Source organism: Gopherus flavomarginatus, chromosome 12 (genome assembly GCF_025201925.1).
Source record: "Gopherus flavomarginatus isolate rGopFla2 chromosome 12, rGopFla2.mat.asm, whole genome shotgun sequence".
Lineage (NCBI taxonomy): Eukaryota > Metazoa > Chordata > Testudines > Testudinidae > Gopherus > Gopherus flavomarginatus.
In genome coordinates, this window is record NC_066628.1 from 38,584,055 (window position 1) to 38,598,063 (window position 14,009).

General features: G+C 50.2%; 1 protein-coding gene across 1 annotated transcript in view; it reads left to right on the forward strand.

The window, feature by feature from the left end:
* Positions 1 to 14,009, forward strand: part of GRIN2C (glutamate ionotropic receptor NMDA type subunit 2C) — a 46,935-nt gene that overhangs the window by 7,524 nt on the left and 25,402 nt on the right. Inside the window, exons 2-3 of the mRNA XM_050920843.1 lie at positions 6,009 to 6,432; positions 12,298 to 12,890. Coding sequence (XP_050776800.1) covers positions 6,025 to 6,432; positions 12,298 to 12,890 — 1,001 coding nt within the window. The 5' untranslated portion in view covers positions 6,009 to 6,024. The remainder of the gene's footprint in view (positions 1 to 6,008; positions 6,433 to 12,297; positions 12,891 to 14,009) is intronic.

A 14,009-nucleotide genomic window follows, 5' to 3' on the forward strand; every position in this document is an offset into this window, starting at 1 on the left:
GGATGATATTACTGACTGACTTTGCAGTGGAGGGTGAGAGTCTTCGCTAAGGTTTGCAAAGCACATTGACATCTTCCGATGGAACGTGCTATAGGAAGGCAAAGACAGACTGGAAGCTCTTTGAGTCAGCAACTGTGGGTTTTTTTTTCTGTGTTTGTACAGTGCCTAGCACAGTGGGGTCCTCGGCTCTACCACAATATAAATAACACAGCGACATAATTGGATCCAAACATCTCAATATGTTGGGGGAGGGGAGGACATCTGGCATCTAGATACAAATGCAAACTTTGCAACCATGTGCTAACTGTCCCTGGTTAGCTGAGTCACTGGCTGGTGTCTGTTGTTTCTATCAGGGTGGAGCCTGCAGGTCACAGGCCCAGTTGGGATGGGCACAATACACCCCCATATTGCAAAGACAGTGCCTGCCCCAAGAGCTCAGTCACCCACATGGGGCCACTTCTCAGCAGGATGCACCAGGGAACACCTGTCGACAGAGCAGGAGACTGTGTTTTGGACAGTGCAGCTTGAGGCCGGATGCCTGCTGTGGTGCCCCATGAGAGGGGGCAGAAAGCTCAGCAAGGTTCTCTCCAGCCATCCTGCTGGGGTTGCAGCATGGGAGTTTCTGCCCACCCCCCCCCCCCCCGGACGAGCTGTCAGGCCAGACCCCAAACTCTGTGGCTCCCCTGGGATCCACATGGGTATGAGGGGTGAAGAGTGGGAAGAGAGGGGTTAATGGAGATGGCACTGGAGATCCAGAGCCCTTCAACTGCTCCCCTGCCGTGCAGCTGCATTAGCACCATGCTGCTTTTGGGACCCCCATTAAGCCCTGATTCCCTGCCACAGAGGGTGTATGTAATGTAGCCTCCAGCCAGGGAATTTCCACTCTGAGCACTATGTGGCTGATGTGGGAAATGATGCACATCCCTCTCCCCCCAAAGCCAGCCTTCTCCCCTGGGGTGATTCCTGGACCCCAAGAGTACCTTCCTCAGAGTCTGGTGAAAGGGGTGGGCTGGTGCTGGAGTGGGGAAGTGCTGCTGCAGGTGTGTTTGAAGCTTCTTGCTGTTTGAAAGGTAGATCTAGGCATGGAACCTGGAAGCATAATTGGGGCCCTCAGTGACTTAGAACCCAACCCTGTTCCCATTGCAAAGCATGTGGCTTTCCCCCATGGCTTCACTGGGAACAGAACTGGGTCCTCATAAGCTAAGCTGCTGCCTAGAATTATTGTTCTATATCAAATGGAAACCCAAGAGCAGCTCCATAGATTGTGTGCACACATCCTATTAACTTTACCCTGGAACTGCTTGGAGGGGTGGGGGAAGCTGCCATCACCCAGAGGTCTCCCCACACTAAGACTGCCAGTTGTAAGAATCTTTGCGGGTTTGGCTGTGTGATTCATGGGTGGAGTGGGAGGGACACTGTGGAGCCAGGGACCAAGGTAAATAGTGCATCAGAATCAGAGAAGAGTCTGGACAAAAGCCTCAGAGCTGATGAGCCGCAAGGAGGCAGGTTCAGTTTTTGATCTCTTTTGACTCAACCTTGTTTCTCATGGAGCCCTAGGAGCTTAATGGATAAGGCACTGGCCTCTTGAGCTGAGGATTGTGGGTTCTAGCCCTACATAGGGTGGAAGATGCTTCTAATCCCTCTTGTTTCAGTGCATAAAATGACTTGTAAGTGACTGGGTTTAGAAGAAACTTCCCTTCCGGACAGGCTATTTTATAATTCCCCACTTTGGAATTTCTTCCTTAAAAGTATCTAGCTACTGTCAGAGAGGGTACTGCACCAGTCTGACCACTGGCCGGATCTGGTGCCAATCAAAATCTATTTGGCAAATAATAATGAAACCAACATACACAGGGCAGGAAGGGAAGAGGCAGTCCCTGCCAGACATTCATGGGCCCTTCGAGGCAGGGGTGGCTAGTTCTGGAGGAGGGATATTTAGCTTCCTGTCCTCAGCAATAAGTTCCCTAGGCTTAACTGGTGTGTCCATCTTCCAGCTGAGCTGAAGTCCACGGGAATTAGAATCTCCCTGAACTTTGCAGGGCTTGTTCATGTCGTCATTTTGCGGGATTAGCTGCCTAAACCTCTGCCTTCTCCAAAATACTTGCAGCTCATTTTTTTCCCCTCAAAAGTTTAAATATTTTATTATTACCCTGGGTACTTAATCTTTGAGTTGATGGAACTGAAGGTGCCTATCAGCCTGTGAAATACATTTTTTTTTTAATTTAAAACAGAAGGCAAGCAGTTCTCTGGGTGACTGACAGCCCAGGGATGGTGAGAGCTGGGGCCGGGGAGGGAAGGGAATGGGGAAGTGGAGACAATATTGCTGCTGAAGATCATTTAAAATAATATAAAAACATTCAAAGGCGCCTGGAGCCTGAATTGCTGAGGAACAAAGGGCACCAGGAGGAAAGGATGGAGACAAGGAGAACTGTGCTTTTGTTTAACCCCTTCACCTCTGAATTCTCTAACCACATGCAAAACGTGCCACAGGAGTGTCTGTCTGTCTGTATGTCGGGGGGCTAATGTAGTCTATTGTCTGACTGAAATATGAAACTCATGCCACCCAGGTGGGCTCTGATGTATTGATATAGCAAGGAAGCAGGGGGAATCAGATGTTTATAAAAGCCAGCAAGGAGAGAGAGCTGCAGGAGGATAAGGCACTGAATGGGGAGTCCTTGACTTTGGCCAAGTCCCTTCCCCTCTTTGTGCCTCCGTTTCCCTCTCTACAAGATGAAGATGATGGTTCCTGCTCAGCTTTGCAAGGTGCATTAAGAGCCACCCTTGAAAAGCTACAGAAGTGCTGTGTTCCTGAGTACCGTCGTTCAGGCTGCAATGCTCTAGATAGGAATAGCACAGAGTAGAGCCTGTGCAGTGTGTCCGAGAGATCACAGAGAGCTTTCAGGAGGCCTGTTCCATACAAGGGACATGGGGACCGTGAGGCTGTAACGAGTGTGACTGCATGCTGTATATACGACATCAGTCCAACTGCATACCTAGCATTAGGGCTAAAAACTGGGGTGTTGAGCTCCCCAAACTCAGACCTCTGCCATGTCAACTAATGGGGCTGGAGGCTGCAGGTCTGCATCCCCAGCCCAGCAAGGATTCACACCATGCCCAGAGGCTGTTCAGGCCTTTTGCCCAACTGTCTTCAGCGAATCCCAAATACGACAGTTCCATGTAAATCCAACAGCTGCTTTTCACCAAAGCCAGTGGTTTCCTTGCACAGCCTCCCTATTCCTCCAGGCAATATGCCTGAAAACCATCCTGCTCCAGGGCCTGTCACAGGGCAAACCTTCCTTCTCCCAGTATCTCCTGCAGCTCTCTCCCCTAACTGGCCTCCTTGCTGGCTTTTATAATCATCTGATCCCCAGCTGATCAGTTTCAGCAGGAGGTAGCTGATCCATCCCAAGGGAGGCTGGGCCCAACTTCCCCTTAAAGGGCCAGCCACCCTGTGACTGGTGTCATCGCTTAGCTCAGAGTAATACAGTGCTAGAGCTTTTATACTCTCTGTGGGTGTCACAGTTCAGGGCAACTGCACATATATTCCTCCTCTGTGGTCCACTAAGGACACCCACTGTAGGCTCCTGGCTCCTCAGCCATCACCTCTCTTGGGTGGAGATCTGCATCTCTCTCCCTCCTGACCACGGGTTTTTCAAGGCTGCACAGTTCCCTGCCTACACTCTGATATTCCCAGGAAGCCAGACTGCCTAAACAGGCCAGCGTCTGCACTGTGCTTTCTCTCCAGAGGCTATGCCTGATGTATTGCCTGCAGTTATAAATTATCACACGGCTCTTTATAAGCAAGCACATTTATTCTTAAGGTGAAAGCATTATAGAAAAAAACAATTTGAAACAACAGAAGAACTTACACACATGGTAAAAAGTTTAGCAGAGGTCGCCCCAATTCCAACCTAGAGCAGGTGTCAGTCCTTCAAACCCTCAATTTGGTTTTCCCCATGGAAGTTTATCACTGTCTCAGATTCAGATTCAGAACCAGAACCAGGCTGGACAGTTCATCTGTTTCTTCTACAACTCAGGCCTTTGATCTTGTCTCCAGAAACAGGTAATCTGCAGACAGTGATCCACTCCTCAGGGCATAGCTTTAAAAGACATCACTAGAGATGGGGGAATTTGCATTAACTTCTCCCTGGGCATTCCCCAGGAAATTCACTTGACGCTTATTGTCCCAAAAGTCCATTCTTGTCTGGCACATTTTCAGTGTAATCTTTTGGACTCCCAGGCCTCACCTCACATCTCCCCCAGAGAGAGGTCACATGCAGTCCTGGCCCACAATAATATACAAGCTTTGCAATTAATACAATGGATCCCAAAGACAATTAAGCTTAAGTCAATAAGGTTTCCCAAGGATATGCAGGAAATTGCCCTATCTGTGGGCTTCTAATTGGATCTTCCACTCTGTCTAGTATGGGGAGAGGAAGCCCCAGCACCTTGTGTGGCTAAGGGCACCATTCTCCTGCCAGCAGTGTCAGCAAGTGTGGAACGTGCTGTAGAGACCCACAGTGCAGGTGAAAGAGCTGCTGGATGGATCGGCTGGGAGGATGTTGACTTTAAATCTTTGAAGTGATTGTCTGGTGTACAAAGAGCCAGGCAAAGTAGCCTCCAACTCTTTGCATCTTCTGCTTCTTTGTCCACTCCCTCTTCGTGTGTGATAAAACAGAGCTATGAAAAATGGGGGAAGTGAAAGGAAATAAAAAAGGAATTTCACAGCAATAGTAGCTGAGAGAACAGCTAGGGAGCCTGCACCCAGAGTGAAAGGAGCCAGCAAACACTAGAGTTATAGGGTTGGGGGGTAGGCTGGAGGGAGCAGTGGAGGGGTATTGGGAGGTTGGGTCGGGGGGAGCGGTGGGAAGGTAGGGGCACTGGAATGGATGGGGGGTTGGGCTAGGAGCAGTGGGAAGGGGGGGCATTGAATATCAGGGATCTGATCATCCCATACATTCTGCATGCACACATCCTTTTGACTTCAGCCAGTGTGTGTGGGGGGGCATTGACCCAGGGTTGATGGGAAGGCACCCATTGTTGGCCTTGAGTGACACCCTTGCCCGACCCCAGGAGCTGAGCTGACCCCAGGAGCTGCTTCCACCCCCTATGGCTGGATGGTGCCCAAAGAGGGGCATTTGAAGGGGTGCAGTGTGACTGACTGTTGCTAAGTCTCCGCTTGGCTTTGGCATGTGGGGTGCAGTGCATACCGAGCAGGGAGGGGCTGGAAACCTCCCTGCTGAGGGGGATACATTCAGCCCAATGAATGGGGCTTCAGCCTTTCATATCCTCCGAGCACTCATCAGAGACGTGAGATGGACGCCCTGTGGGTCAGCTCAGCAAAAGTGCCCCACAGCCAGGAACGCTTCAAGCCAAGTCCAGGCCCCTGGCTTTGACATTTCTGAACTGAAGGATCCAGAACTTCCTGGGCTTGGGATCCCTGCACATGGGAGGTGCCCTTCAAAGGCTGAGCGTGGGGCTGGTGACAGCTGAGTCATCCTGCTAACCAGTGTATGCAGCATGCAGTAGAGTGGGGGATGAGGGGCTGGGGATCAAAGGGAGAAAAGTGTAAGGGCAGCAGGCAGTGAGGTGCAGAGTAGGAGCCATCGGAGAGAAGGGGAGAGGCCTGCAGACCTGGAAATGGGGGATCACTGTGTCCCTAGCTTGTTTCATTCCCTGATTGTTTCTGTGAAGAAGCAGCTGATAACACGGTGTGATGCCCTGAAGCCAGGGGTCTATGGAGCTGTGCGGAGGAGAGCTGACCTGCAGGAGTGGGGGTGACTCATGGTGCACAGGATCCCAGGTGCTACCTGTGTTCCTAGCCCTGTTGCCAGGGCTTCTGTTGGCAGGCGCCTCTCTCCCTGTTACCAGGCTCTAAGCCCCTCTCCTGCTAAGTTCTTGTTCTTTCTCCCTGCTCCCCCTCTCCCTCTGGGCCACCCACCCTGTCCGCACTCAGGTCTGTCTGTTGCCCTTTCCCACCCTGGTTTCTGTTTGCTTTGGGTTTGCAGGGACTCGGTGGTGGACATGGGCAGAGCTCTGACGCACACTCTGGTACTGTCCATGGTGCTGAGCTGTTCAGCTGTCATAATGGATCTCCTGCTGCCAAGCCCTGGGGAGCCAGTGGTAAATGTGGCTGTGGTATTTGGGGGTTCCTCATACCCTCTCCACATCCACAGCCGTCTGACTCACCAGAGCTTCCTGGACCTGCCTCTGGAGATCCACCCAGTCACGGTGATTGTGAACGACACCAACCCCGGCACCCTTCTGACTCAGATCTGCAACATCCTCGCCAGCACCAAGATCCACGGCATCATCTTTGAGGACAACATTGGCACAGAGGCTGTGGCACAGATCCTGGACTTCATATCCTCCCAGACCCAGGTGCCCATCATCAGCATCAGCGGGGGCTCTGCCGTGGTCCTGACCCCCAAGGTGAAATCTCTTCATTGGTTATATCTGGAGACGGTGAGCGGGAGGAGGAGGGAGAATTAGGGAGACTCATGAAATCCTCTAAATATATAGATCCAAATACCCAGCTTGTGTAAATAAGCACAGCTCCATAGAAGTCAACCAATCTGTGTCAGTTGACATCAGCTGGGGATCTGGCCCCTCACGTGCATATATAAATTTCCAATCATTTTATTTTCAGGGAAGAACAAATCACTAAAATGTTGTCTAAAGTGTCTGCAATGCTCAGTAGGCCAGCAGCTATATTCTTAACAATCAGGTGATGTGGAACTCTTTGCCAGAGGATGTTGTGAAGGCCAAGACTATAACATAGTTCAAAAAAGAACTAGATAAGTTCATGGAGGATAGAGCCACAAAGGCTATTAGCCAGGATGGGCAGGGATGGTGTCCCTAACCTCTTTTTGCCAGAAGCTGGGAATGGGTGACATGGGATGGATCACTTGGTAATTACCTGTTCTGTTCATTCCGTCTGGGGCACTTGGAATCGGCCACTGTTGGAAGACAGGATATTAGGCTAGACGGACCTTTGGTCTGACCCAGTATGGCTGTTCTTATGTATTTTAAGATGCAGGAAATGCACGACAGAATTTGAATGCATGGGGAAGCAGGACAGTGTCACAGTGATTGTAAGATAAGATCTATTATTATTAATTATCAGTTTTTGGTAGTGCCCTCTATGAGCAAGGTGCTCTTCAAACATTCAGAAAAAATGATCCCGGATCTGATTAGCTCACAATCTAGGGCAGGGGTCAGCAACCTTTGGCATGCAGCCTGTCAGGGAAATCCGCTGGTGGGCCGGGATGGTTTGTTTACCTGCAGCGTCCGCAGGTTTGGCTGATCGCAGCTCCCACTGGCTGCGGTTCGCCATTCTAGGCCAATGGGGGGGCTGTGGGAAGTGGCATGGGCCAAGGGATGTGCTGGACACCACTTCCCGCAGCCCCCATTGGCCTGGAATGTTGAACCACAGCCAGTGGGAGCTGCGATCGACTGAACCGGCGGACGCTGCAGGCAAACAAACCATCCCAGCCCACCAGCAGATTTCCCTGACAGGCCATGTGCCAAAGGCTGCCGATCCCTGATCTAGGACATAAACATCTATGTCAAATGCCCCTGTTTAGTTAACTCTCACTGTCCACCCCCACTCCTTTGAGTACCACTTACCCTATGACAGCTGTGAACATCCCTTCTTTCTTACACGTTTACATGGGAGCTCCATTCCCTGAGTCCAGCTCTGCATCTTCAAACTGGAACTCCTACTGGGAAGTGACAGCTGCTCTGGGACACTTACCACAATGGAGATGTGAGGACATTGGAAGGGTTTGTTAAACACGGTTCTGAGAACTCCTTCAGTGGCTGTGTATGTGGCTGCCTCTCAGAATGTATCTCATGCAGCGCAGGCAAAGCAGGCCCAGCAAGGTAAGCTTGGAGCCTGATGATAGTAGCAGATGAAATTTCTCTGAATCAGTGGGAAAGTCAGGGCCCACCCTGCCCACACCGAGTGAGGGGACACCACTGAACTAGTGCAGCTTTCCTTTAGGACACTGGTGCTGAGAAATGGTCACTGAGCCCCACGGAAGTGTCTCAGGATCAGGCCCTATAGTCTCTTCTTCCGCTTTATGTATACGTAATGACACCCCCTTGGCCTGCCATGGGTGTCAACAGGGTTTAAATCTGGGAACTTCAGCACCAGAGCATGAATCTCCCTTACCTGAACTAAAGGAGGAACTCAGTTAGGTGGCAGCAGTAGTAGACTGGTATCCTCTTCGGGTGTGCCATATCTTCTATGGGTACATTTACACTGCAGCTGGGAGATGTAACTCCCTGCTCTGGTAGAGGTCTATGTGCTCTTTCTGATCGAGCTGCCTGAGCACTGTCCTGAGACCCTAGGCATGTCCCCAGGTGACAAGTCCGAGCCACCACCTGTGCAGGTGTGGTCACACCACTACTTTTAGGTAGCTTGATCAGAGCTCATGCATGTATGTCCACACGACTGGGTGCTACAGCTCCAGCAGCAGTGTAGACGTAGGTCCCTGGGGACTGGTCCCTGAAGCTCTCCTGCCAAGATCGTGGTCCTGCAAGTGCTGAGCACACACTGCTGACTCTAGTGGGAGTTAAAGGTGCCCAGCACCTCACAGGATGTGGTCCTAAGTCACCACAGTCCACACAAAGGCTCCCAAGACAGATAGTGTCCCCGCCAGGCCCATTGGAATTCAGCTCAGGCTGGTGAGGATGGAATCCAGCCCCATGTTTCGTGCTGTGGCAGTTGTGTCTTAAATCACCAGCTCAAGCTGGCTGAACATGCATTACCTAGGCTGCTGCAGGGCACTCCAATTTCTTACAGGTGGACTGCATGCTGGGTAATTATTTTTAGCTTGTTTGCCCATCGCTGGGTGTCAGATGCTGTTACTGTCATCTGCTTGCAGGGAAATGTGTAAAGATTTCCCTGCGCCTGGTTCACTGCAAATGTGATCATGTTTGTTTGTGGAAGTTTGATGCCAGGTTCTCATGGGCAGTTTATGTAATTAGCAGATCTTTAAAAGCCAATAAAAAAATACAACATCATCCCATCGAAGAGTTGAGGGAGGAGGAAGAGATTGAGAAGAGACTGTGCCCAAATGCTGCTTTATGGGAAACACTGTACATTACGGGTCCTTTCCTGGCCTGCCCAGAAGCAATGCCTAAAATCGAGATCTTGAGCCCCTTCACCAGCCACAGTGAGCTTGAAGTTTGATATTAACATGCCCAGCTCCATCTGGGAGAGAGCTACAAGCCAACTCAGGAGAGGCAGCAATGAGCTGCCAAGACCCCTGACTGAAGGAAGTGGCACTATGATACAGGGCCTTAGAGGCGGGGAATAGGTTGGGGGGAAGGCGTGTTAGAGCACATAGGAAGATTGCCCCCCAGGCTGTTTTTAGTGGGGAAGATCACTACGATATAGCGGTGCTTTTATTTGGGACAAAAGACAACCCAGTCCAGTTCTCAGCACTGGCTCTGTTACTTATGCAGCCAGGACATGAAGTGTTGCAGAAGGAGGGGCTCAGCTCTTCGGACAGGGATGTGTCGGTCCCCTAACACTGACGTTTGGTCTTAAGGAGCTGTACTGACAGAGTGTGAATGCATTAGATGGGACTTCTCTTTGTCATGGACCCGATTTCCAAATCTTCCATGGCCCTGCTCCAAACAGTCTCCTGTAACTTATCTCTATCTCCTAGGGTAACCAGATAGTAAGTGTAAAAAATTGGGATGGGGGTTGGGGGTAATTGGCACCTATATAAGAAAAAGCCCCAAATATCAGGACTGTCCCTATAAAATTGGGACAGCTGTTCACCCTACTATCATCTTTCTTGCCTACACTCTTCAAAGCACCAGCCTCTCTGCTCCACTGCATGCAATCTGGCCACTCTTGGTGCAATAGTCTCCTTCAAGGGTCCTTCCATGTCAAACAGCCTCCTTGCATCTCTCTGCCTCGTCTGATCTTCAACTGATTTCACAGCTCCCTGGTGAAACCCCTTTCTTTGCCGGCTGCACCTCTGAGTTCCCCTCTGCTCATGTTTATCATACCCATGTAAGTCTGGAAGGCGTGTTGGGATGCAGTTTGTGTGAACGTCATGTCTGTGCAAAACCAGGCCTTGATCCTGCTAGCCCTCTGAGAGTGGACTTTGACTTCAGTAAGAGTTCTGTGCATGGAGAGTGTGCAGGATTTGCCCCCTAGAAATGCATTGTACTAAGTGGGAAACATAGAACCCTGGAGCTAGGTCTTGATCTATTCTAACCCTTCACATGTATTTTTTTTTTTTAGCAGTTTGGAATCTCTCTTTGGGACTGATGTTCAAAAGGGCCTTAGCTTGTTTTCCATTTCTGTGGGTGCAGATTTGTGCCTGCAGATAATACTGCCTGAAATTTTGTACCTGGCTCAAATGACCCTGTTTGCATGCATAGCTTCCTGACTTATGGGTGCCATCAGAAAGCTTTGTGTGTGTAACTTGCACCTGCAGTTAATTGTGGTGCACATTTATGCCCACAAAACCATCAACCATTGAGCTTGATAGGATTGCTAGAGTGTAAGGTACTACTCATGATTAAGAGTATCAGAATCAAGCTCCAAAGGGGCCTTGAATTTGCTGTGCGCTGGATCCAGAGGGCTGCAGCACTTTCTCTGCTTCTTTCCATTTCCTCCTAGAGGATTCTCTTTATATTTTACAGAGGGTTTAATTCCTGCAGCAGTGCTACGGTTCTCATTCATTTGCAGGGATGTCCTCTGTTTCTTCCGTGGAGCTGTATGTCTCTTGGTTGCAAACTCCTCTACAACAGGCTTCTCAAATCCAGAGTAGTCTCCCCTCAAGGCAATGTATCTGCCTGACAACTCTGAGTTTACCTGGGAATTCATCTCCAGGGGGACTGATTGACGTTTCCCTGGAAATACAATTCAATGGAGATTATGGCAGTTTGCACCAAAAAATCCCACTGCCTTCTCTGTGACCTTCTGCAAATTCCATTTTATAAACCATTTAAGATGGAATCAGATCAGTTAAGATTTGCTAATGAGAGGGACAGATGGTTGGAGTGGTGTGGGAGAGAGGGAGCCAGCCAGTGGGATTCTTGAAAAGGCAATGTGGGTATTGGACAGGTGTAAATGAAGTTTAATGGCATTAATTCACCAGGCAGATTTTTTTTTCACTCAATGTTTCATTTTTTCATAATTGTAAAGCAAAATGTTGGTCTCTTCTGAAGTTGCAGAAAAATTTAAATTGAGGATGAATTTTGGTCAAAGGAAGAGTTAGTCATAGAAATTCAATACAAAAAGGGCCTTTTAGGTCATCTAGGCCATCCCTCTCAGACAGGATAGAACATCAGTGAATATATTATAGGGGGAAATCCTAAACTGGCTAATTTTCTATATCCCAAGCAATGGCGTTTCCACCATTTCCTGGCACTGCTGAGATGATCTCTTCATACTGGCAAACTTTAAGGCCTATGGGATCATAAGTAAAATGTAGGTGTTTGGAATGGGCAGTCTGGGAGATACAGGGCTGAAAATGGAAGGGCTCAGAATGTACAAAGTGAGGAATGAAATATAATTGAGAATTGGAATTATGAAAACTGGAGATCCCTGATCCTGTTGGAGTGGGAAGCAGATATTCAACATCCAGAATCAGGAGAAATGAGTGATAAGGCATGGAAGATACGGTCTCAGGGAAAGGTATATAAGGACTGGGCTGAGTAGATATGGGATAAGACTCAGACTATCATTTGTAGGCCACCAGTGGTCTGTGGGGTCCTCCCTTGCTCGGCAGAGTGAAGCAATTTGAAGAACCACTGGGATAAGAAATGGGGGAAGGGAAGAGAGGGTTGGGAATGAGAAATATTTGACTTGGAATAGCAGATAAGTGTTTGATGCTGGACTGCAAATAGGAGCAATAATAATCCTTGGCATTTCAATAGCACTTTTACAAACATTAATTCATCCTCTTAACAGCCCTGGCAGTTACATAGCTGGTTTTTATCCCCATTTTACAGGGTGGGGGTGGGGGAAAACGGAGACACAGCAGGGTGAAGTAATTTGCCTGAGGTCACCCAATAAGCCAATGACAGAGGTGGAGACAGACCCGGTTTCCTGACTCTTAGCCCTGAACTGTGAGCACAAGACTGGGCAGTCTATCCATGCTAGTCATAGGGCTGGGAACTGGGAAACTGGATTGGTGGTGACCTCTTCAGCTTGTGAAAGTTTCTAAGAGAGGAAAGGGGAGAAGACTGGTACCCTGGGGCTCTTTGCACTTAACCAGTTGCTAATCCATTCTCCTCTCTATGATGGGTGGCTTTCTCTTCCAGGAGCCTGGCTCTGCCTTCCTGCAGCTGGGAGTCTCCATCGAGCAGCAGATCCAGGTGATCTTCAAAGTCCTGGAGGAATATGACTGGGATTCCTTTGCGGTCATCACCAGCCTGTATCCAGGGTACAACATCTTCGTGGATGTTATCCGTTCCTTCACAGATGCCAGCTACTTTGGTTGGGAACTCCAGGATGTCCTGACCTTTGAGATGACCCAGGATAGGAGCAACTCCAAAACCCAGCGGCTGCTACGGCAGATCGATGCCCAGGTGATGATTGTGTACTGCTCGCGGGAGGAGGCTGTGTACCTCTTCCAGGTGGCGGAGCAGGCAGGCTTGGTTGGGCCCGGCTACATCTGGATTGTGCCTAGCCTGACAGTGGGGAACATGGAGATCCCGCCTGTCTCTTTCCCCGTCGGCCTCATCAGCGTGGTGACGGAGAGCTGGAAGATGAGCTTGAGGCTGAAGGTTCGGGACGGCGTGGCCATCATTGCCATGGGGGCTGAGAGCTACTTCAGGACCCACGGGTACCTCCCAGATGTGGGCAAGGACTGTAAGACGCCACCTACCACCACCGCCAACAGCACTTTCTACAGGTCAGCCTGGGAAAGCTGCTCCTGGGTAGCCACCAGCAGTGCTGGGACGTAGCGATTTGCATAGTGGGGATCAGGAAAGAAGGGGATAAAGCTCTGAGAGGCCTGGAGGTACGCTTCCTTGGGCAGGAGTAGGTTGGCAGTATCCACTGATACTGAACTCCACCAGTTGGGGAAATTCCCCCACCCCCAGACCTCCTGAAAGTGGGGGGGGATCAGCATCAGAGAGTGTGAGGGCCCAGTACATTGATCAGCTTAACGATGCTGAGCTCCACCTCCTGGCTAGTAGAGGGTTGCTTCCTGTTCAGCTCTGAGCTGCCGGGACCACCCTTTCCTGGGGGTGAGAGAACTCTGCCTCCTTCACTTTTTCCCACACCCCTTAAAGACCTACAGCAGGGAATGTTACCTTGCCCAGGGTCACCAACAAGGTCAGAGCCAGGAAGAGAACCCAGGTGTCCAGACTCCAAGGCCAGTGACTTGCCCATTGTGCCCCACAGCTAGATAGACCCTAGCGAGATGGGTCTAGAGGGAAAGCTCTCTCTCTTTCTCCAAGTGCTCGCTCAGGTCGAAAGCAGCAGCGTGGTCACCACCAATGTGGAGTGTGGAGCAAAGGAGGAGGACAATAGACAGAGGGAAAGTGCAGGAGGCAGCAGGCACAGAGGGCAAGAGGAGAGGGAGGGCCAGGCTACAAAGCCTGAAGGACCTGTCTGAGCGCAACATTTTTTAATTAACTCTCCTGGAGTGTGACCCTTGGCTAATTGAGCAAGGGGCTTTGGTTCTGGGTTTGGAAAATCCTGTGCTGCTTGGGTGAAATAGTCCCACAGAGTCACTGACTCACCGGGGAGGGAGGGGAGAGCTGGGTAATGGGAGGAAGGAGACCGAGGGGCAGAGAATGTGTGATGAGAGAGAAGGGCACCTATCTGAAGGAATGACACTGAGGGTGAGTGATACCAGTCACCAGGCTGCTCTTGTGCGCTACAGCTGAATATGTCAGCACCTGGCTCGCACACGCAGGCATTGTGCCAATCCAGTGACCTTGCTGCCACTCTGTGCCCAATGCTCCCCTCCCCCACATGCCCTGTTAACTGATTCGGAATGTTCTGTCCGTTTAGCTCGTTAGCC